General features: G+C 38.2%; 1 protein-coding gene across 1 annotated transcript in view; it reads right to left on the bottom strand.

The window, feature by feature from the left end:
• Positions 1 to 8,036, bottom strand: part of FAM120C (family with sequence similarity 120 member C) — a gene marked incomplete at its 5' end in the record, with an annotated part of 81,390 nt that overhangs the window by 43,820 nt on the left and 29,534 nt on the right. Inside the window, one exon of the mRNA XM_077748135.1 lies at positions 3,460 to 3,709. Within this exon, the coding sequence (XP_077604261.1) occupies positions 3,460 to 3,709 (250 nt within the window). The remainder of the gene's footprint in view (positions 1 to 3,459; positions 3,710 to 8,036) is intronic.

Raw genomic sequence — 8,036 nt, 5'->3', positions numbered from 1 at the left:
CTAGTATTTTACTTTTGAGTATAAAAGTAAACAAAATATGTAATTTCAGAGTTAATATGGAAAACTGCAGGGTTGTGGCCCAGGAACATTTTAGAAGTTAGGAGGAATGAAACCTTTCATTTTTCTTATTGGGAAGACTTCTTAAATCACCAATTTTAGGAAGTCCTAGCATCAGCAATCAGACAACTAAAGGAAATAAAATGCATCAGAATTGACAAAGAAGAGGTCAAACTTTCACTTTTCCCAGACGACATGGTGATCTACATGGAAAACCTGACAGACTCCACCAGAAGACTACTAGAATTGATACATGAATTCAGCAAAGTCGCAGAGTACAAAAATCAATGTACAGAAATTGGATNGAAAGGGGAGTAATGGGCATGGAGGAGGGCACTTGTTGGGATGAGCACTGGGTGTTATATGGAAACCAACCTGACAATAAACTATGAAAGAAGAAAAAAAAAAGAAAAAAGAAATCACCAATTTTAATCTCAAGGCAGTTAAAAAATTAACAAATATGAAGCATCTATTAAGTGATAGGGCCTTTGCATGTCTTACCTCAATCCTTAAACAGCTCTGAGAAATAAGGATTATTATACTCATTAATGTTGAGGGAAAGGATGCTGTAAAAGTTAACGTGACTTATCTGAACTGAAAAGCTGCAGAGCCAGAAATCAAATTAAAATTTGTCCAATTCAAAGCTCAATGCTCTATAACCCTCTGATGACTTGTAGAGACTGACTTCTCTGCACAAAAATTTGCTTCCTCTACATCAGCAAATAAACAATGAGAAACTATTAACAAAAAACAGAATTGCCATCCATAATCACAACAATACATATCAAGTATAGAACTTTTAAACACAGAAGACCTGTATGGAAAAAAAAATTAACTCTACTAAGACATAAAGGAAGAGACCTAAATAAAGGGAGAGGTAAACTATGATTTTTGGATGGGAACCCTTAACATGATAAAGATGTCAACGGTCCCCAAATTAATCTATAAGTTCAATTCATTGACCAAAGGGGGGGAAAAAACCCAACAACAACAACAAAAAAAACCACTACCAAAACACCCAACCAGATAGTGTGGAAACTGGACTAATTCTAAATTACCTGTGTTGGAATAGAGATCATGTGATTCAGAAATAATTAGTATATGTCTGAAAGAAGAAAAGTACAGAGTAGAGATTTGTCCTATCTGATATTAAGGCAAATTAAAAACCTATCATAATTGAAACAATGTGATCCTGGCCAGAGTTCAAATAGAGAATGGAAAAAAATGAGTTCAGGAATGAACTAATGTATATATAAACCTGGTACACAAGAAAGGTGGTAATATACATCAGTGGGGAAAGAAGAGATCATTTAATAAATGGAGTTGGGAAAACTAGCTGATTGTATAAAGAAAATAAAATCAGATCCTTTCCTACAGCATATATAGAATAGATACCCACTATATTAAAGACTTGACATGGAAGGCAACATTATAAAACTATTAAAAACGTAGAAAAGTATTGGGGCACCTCGATGGCTCAGTTGGTTAAGCATCTGACTTCAGCTCAGGCCTGATCTCAGCATTTGTGAGTTTGAGCCCTGTGTTTGGCTGTGCTGACAGCTCAGAGCCTGGAGCCTGCTTTGGATTCTGTGTCTCCCTCTCTCTGTCCCTCCTCTGCTTGCACTCTGCGTCTTTCTCAAGAATAAATAAACATTAAAAATGTAGAAAACTATCTTTATGAACCAGGNCTATCTTTATGACCCAGGAGTAGGGAAGAATTTATTAAATAAGGACCCCAAAGCACATACCACAAGGGTACAATTTGAAAAGTGTCTGACAAAACCAAAGTTAAATATTTCTTGGTGAGGGGTGAAGTACATGATATCTGCAATTTACTTGAAAATGCATTTAAAAGGATGGCTAAATGGATGGCTAGAAAGGACAGATGGCCAGTTATATAGGATAAAGCAATTATAGTAAAATATTAATTGTAAAATCTGAGTGGTGGTCTTATGAGTGTTCATCACACTATTGTTCCAACTTTCTGTGTGTATGAAGTTATAACAATAATAAGATTGGTTAAAATGAAATACTTTTGTTCAGCAAAGATATTGCATACAGTTTTAAAAAAAACTATGACTGGAATATGCATTTGATATACACACAGATATAGAAATGATATTTGCTGTATATGTATATGTATACACACACACATTTGACAAAAAACTTCTGTAATTTGTAAGAAAAAGACAAGTAACCTAAAAAAAATTTGCAAGGTAAATAAATAGGCACTGCAGATAATGAGAAAACAAGTGGTTAATATGTATAAAATAGAAGCTCACCTCATCTGTAGTCAAAGAAATGCAAATTAAAATAAAAGATACTACTTGAAGCCCACTGGACTGGCAAAAGTTAAGAAGTTATATAATATCAGTACTGGCAATACTATGAAGAAATAGAAACCCTTATGTGTTGTTCACAGGACTATAAATTAGTGGATATGATCTAGAGCAACATGGCAATATTTGGTGAAAAACCTATATGTGTATTTTATAGGATCCAGGAATTGTACTCCTGAATACATACTTCAGATAAACTGGTAAAGGAACACAAAGAAACAAAGACTTTTATGAAGATATTTCCTGTAGCACTGTTTATAATACCCCAAAACTGGAAATCAATAAATAAAATACTATGATATTACTATATGAACATAAATCAGCAGTTATGAGGAATGAACCATTTAGGAGTATGGATAGATCTCAAAAATAACACTGAGTGGAAAAAAATAAGAAATAGAACGAGATGTCAATGTCTTTCATGTTAAGGAAAAAAAAGGAAAAAAATCGGGGCACCTGGGTGGCTCAGTTGGTTAAGTGCCCAACTTTTGATTGTGGCTCAGGTCATGATCTCATGGTTTGTGAGTTCAGGCCCTGCGTCAGGCTTTGTGCTGACAGCATAGAGCCTGCTTGGGATTCTGTCTCCCATTCGTTCCACCCCCTCCTCTGTGTGCTCTCTACATTTCTCAAATAAACTTTAAAAAAAGGAAAAAAATCTACATATAAAAACAACACTATTGACTATGCCTGGATACACATATGTATAAATAAATACATGGCAAATGGTGTGGCGTACACACATTCGGTGTACACACCGAATACCCAAGAGTGGGTAACTGCAGGAAGAGAAGTGAATTACATCATGAATAAAGACTGAAGGAGACAAAAACCAAATATAAAACCAAATATAAACGTTCATGCAGGTCATGCATGAACTGATGATGACAGAGGATCATGAACTGAGGAGACTATCATGGCAATTGATTTCAGTGTTTCCGAATTCTAAGCTGAACTTCAAATGAAAACCTCCTCATCTCCAAACACCATAAAAACACATGCATAAAGGAAACATGACAAAAGTAAAAGAGAAATTAACAGGTCACCTTCCTGTCCCATGGCTTACCGGAGTACGCAGCACATGAGTAGCAGATGGGTTGGGACATTAGCTGGATTGAGCATACTGGGGGTATCTGACTTCATACAGGCCAGGAAGGCCCGCATCCTTCTGTTCTTGTCCTCAACTGCTTTGCCAAGCCAGAGCTTTTTGAGGTTTGGGCAAGTCCATTCCCGAAACGTCAGTGCAGACACTAGTTCAGGAGTTTGAGGTGACTTCCCTTTATAGGCAGACCACTCTTTGAGGATCACCGAAGGAACTGGAAAACAGAAATTGGGGAAAAACAGGCTCTAGAAAATTTCTGAGCATTTCTGGCTGCAAGTGACAGGATCTGTCCCATTTCAATATCTTTTTATTTTTTGTCACTATAATTTTTATTGTTAACAGTAGGAACAGCACTTATTAGATGCTTGATAATGTGTTAGGTACTTTACATATGAATGTAAATGCCACTTATTTCTCAGAACTCAGAACTCTAGCCCTGAGAAATATTGTAACTACATTATCATAAAACATAGTGCTCTTTTTTCATTGAAAAAATAAAGGCTCAACATCACACAGTTAATTACATTGAAACTCATTTAAGTAAATGTACTAGGTTAGGCCAAGAAGAGGTCCAAGGAGGAATTACATAAATATCTGGCTTCATAACAGACTATGGGACACTGTAAAAGACTTTAAAGAATTTCACAAAATTCTCAAAAAAAAAAATCTTTTAGACTTTTGAAGGCTTAAGAGACAAGGAAACCATGGCTTCTGTCTATTTCTAGTATACCTCAGGTTCTTAACCTATGGCTTGTTTTACTGAAGACATCCAGCATCTACTCAATTACCCAAGCTAGAAGCCTGGAAGTCATCCCAGAGTGCCCACTTTCCTTCACCTCCTTCACATCTGGTTATTGTCAAGGTTCCGCTGATTCTATTACCTTATCATCTTTTATATCTGTCCCCTGTCTTCATCATAACAAATAGTGCAGAGGTTCAGATCACAACATCATCTGGAGACTGTTGTCCCTGCCTTCATTCTGTCTGGTCTACCTCATATGCATGCTCTACAACCATGAGTGCTCTTTTTAAAAAACTTTTTAATTTGAAATATAGATTCACAGGGAGTTGCAAAGATAGTAGACAGAGGTCCTATAAACCCTTTACCCAGTTTATCCCAAAGGTTGTATCCAAAACAATTATAATATCAAAGCTAGGAAGCTTACACTGGTATAATTGTGTGGATAGTTCTAGGTCACGTGTAGATTTGTGCAACCACCACTGCAATCAAGATGCAGAAGTATTCAGGGTGCCTGGGTGGCTCAGTAGGTTAAGATACAGAACTATTCAATTACCACAAAGATCTCCCTTATGCTACCCCTTTTATGGTCATACCCAACACCCTCCAGCACCATCCCTAATCTCTGGCAACTACTAATCTGTTCTCCATTCCTACAATTTTGTCAATTTGAGAATGTTATATAAATGGAATCATAGAGTATGCAACCGTCTGAGATTGGCATTTGCACTTGGCATAATGCTTTTGGGATCCATCCATGTTGTTGTATGTATCAATACAGTTTCTTTTTTCTTTTTCACCAGGTAGTATTCCGTGGATGTACCACAGTTTCACCATTCACCTTTTGAAGGACATATGGGTTGTTTCTAGTTGGTGACTATTATGAATAAAGCTGCTATAAATATTTGTGTATAAGTTCCTGCATGAAAATAAATCTTCATTTTTCTGAGATAAATGCCCAAAAGTCTAGGTGCTAGGTAGCATGGTAAGTCTATTTTTAGTTTTGAAAGGAAACGCCAACTTATTTTCTAGAGTGGTGGTACCATCTTACATTTCTACCAGCAGTTTATGGGTGATCCATTCTCCACATCCAAACCAGCATGTGGTGTTATCACCATTATTCATTTTAGCCATTGTGATAGGTATGTAGTTATATATCATTGTGGTTTTAATTTGCAATTCTTTAATGGCTAATGATGTTGAATGTCCTTTAATGTCTTTATTTGCCATGTATATCTTCTTCAGTGAAATATCTGCATTCTTTTGTTGATCTTCTAATTGGACAATTTTCATAATGATCAGTTTTGAGAGTTCTTTGTATATTTTATNCTACTGATGTCCAAATGATCTAGTACCATTTGTTAAAAAGACTATCCTTCCTCTGATGAAGTACTTCTGCAGCTTTGTCAAAAATCAGTTAGCTGTACTTGCATGGGGCTATTTCTGGGTTCCCTATTCTATTCCACTAATCTATATGTCTATACCACTACCAATACCACACAGTCATAATTATTGTAGTTACACAGTAAGTCTTCTAACCAAGGTAGAGTGATTGCTCCCAACTTATTTCTTTTAAAAAATGTTTTATCTATTCTAGTTCCTTTGTCTTTCCATATAAATATCAGAATAATCCAGTATAATGGGATGCCTGGGTGGCTCAGTCATTGAGTGTCCAACTTTGGCTCAGGTCATGATCTTACTGTTGGTGGGTTCCAGCCCTGCATCACGCTCTGTGCTGACAGTTCAGAGCCTGGGGCCTGCTTCAGATTCTGTCTGTCTGTCTGTCTGCCCCTCCCCCACTCACACTTTGTCTCTCTCTCTCTCTAAAAAATAAACATTTAAAAAATAGCAATTTGTGGGGCACCTGGGTGGTTCAGTTGGTTAAGTATCTGACTCCTGATTTTGGCTCAGGTCATGATCTCACGGTTTGTGGGTTTGAGTCCCGCACTGGGCTCCATGTGGACAATGCTGACCCTGCTTGGGATTCTCTCTCTGTCCCTCTCTCTGCCCCTCCCCTGCTTGTACTCTCTCTCTCTCTCTCTCAAAATAAAGACTTAAAAAAATGTTCCATATATCTACAGAGAATTCTACTTGGATTTGGATAGGAATTGTGTTAAACCTGTATATCAATGTGGAGAGAACTGACATTTTACTATGTTGAATATTCCAATTCAAAAAGATCTGTCTCTCCATTTATATAGGCCTTCACCAATTTCATTCATCAGTATTTTATAATTTTCAGCATATTGATCTTGAATAACTTTTGTTAAACTTGTATCTAAGTATTCCATTTTTTGGAGGAATTATAAATGGTATTGTGTTTATTTCAGTTCCTTATACTCATTGTTAGTGTATAGAAATAGAATTTTTGTGTTTATTGTGTGTCCTAAAACCTTAACAAAGTCACTCATTAGTTCTAGCAGTTTTGTTGTCAATTGGGATTTTCTACATAAGCAATCTCATCTATAATTAGGAACAATTTTAATTTTTCCTTTCTGATCTGTATANTTTTTTGCATTTCTGTGCTGGCTAGAACTTCTAGTACTATGCTGAAGAGCAGCAGTAAGGGCATAACTAGACTTGCTCCTAATTTTAGGAGATAAACATGAAGTCTTTCACCATTAAGTGTAATGTGGCTGAAGGGTTTTTGTAGATGTTCTTTATCAAGTTAAGGAAGTGACCTCTACTCCTAGTGTTGGAGCAATGTTTCTTCTTTCATGAATGTTTGTTGAATTTTGATAAGTATTTTTTTGCATCCATTGNGGGAGGAGGGCAGCTCTCTAGCAGGGATGGGCGTGGTGTGATCCAATGCGTCAGGCGGAAGTTCTGCCTTAGCGGTTGTGGGGAGGAGAGTGGCAGTGCACCAGTCCCTTCTTGAACCAAGCGCTGCACCTAGCATTTTTGGGTGTGTAAACTCCCCATGCTGGGTGGTTTGTGCTCTTTAACCCAGTCCAGGCCTAGTTTCCAAGTCCCAGTCCGCGCACCTGACTGAAATTGCCGTAGACACAACCTCGCAGGGGATCCCCTCAGGGCAATTCCAAGCCTCTTGCCTATCCCTTGGGGATGGAGCCAGAAGCCACTGCTCCCGTTCCTCCAGGTCCGGTTGGCGAGCATGGGCGGGGGTTTGCCTGCAGGGCGCGTCTGGCCCGCTGGAGAGACGGAAACTAGGGAAACCAGGTCCCTCTGTGTCTCATCACCCGAAACACGAAATCGCAGGCAAATCTCCCAGTTTTAAGCCCTTTGCCTTCCCTCTAGAGTTCCAGCTAGCTAGGATCGCGGTGGTATGCTCGTGGTTCCTCCAGGAATCTAGCCGAGCAAGGAATACAAAGGAGCAGTGTGCATGCGTGCAGACCTTCTGGGACGAGTTGGCGCACGGGGACTTGGCGCGCAGGGATTTGGTGCACACGGTCCTTCTGTGTCCCAAGTGGAGGTTTTTCTGTTTTCCAGCGACAGGGACCGTAANGCTTAGGTGGCTCAGTTGGTTGAATGTCCAACTTTGGCTCAGGTCATGATCTCACATTCGTGAGTTCAAGCCCGTCACTGGGTTCTGTGCTGACAGCTCAGAGCCAGAAGCCTGCTTCAGATTCTGTGTCTCCCTCTCTCTGCCCTTCCCATGCTCATGCTCTGTCTCTCTCTCTCAAAAATAAACATTAGAAAATAATTTTTAAAATTAAGTATTGAAATATAATTGACATACAATGTTCCATTAGTTTCAGGTATATAATATAGTGATTTGACAATTAAGTATTTGTTAAAAATATGGTAGAATTCTCCAGTGAAACCAATTCAGTCAAATTACATT

Source organism: Crocuta crocuta, unplaced genomic scaffold (assembly GCF_008692635.1).
Source record: "Crocuta crocuta isolate KB4526 unplaced genomic scaffold, BGI_CrCroc_1.0 scaffold1531, whole genome shotgun sequence".
Classification (NCBI taxonomy): domain Eukaryota; kingdom Metazoa; phylum Chordata; class Mammalia; order Carnivora; family Hyaenidae; genus Crocuta; species Crocuta crocuta.
The sequence above is the reverse complement of the archived record's forward strand: the minus strand, read 5'-3'. Positions and strand labels throughout refer to the sequence as shown.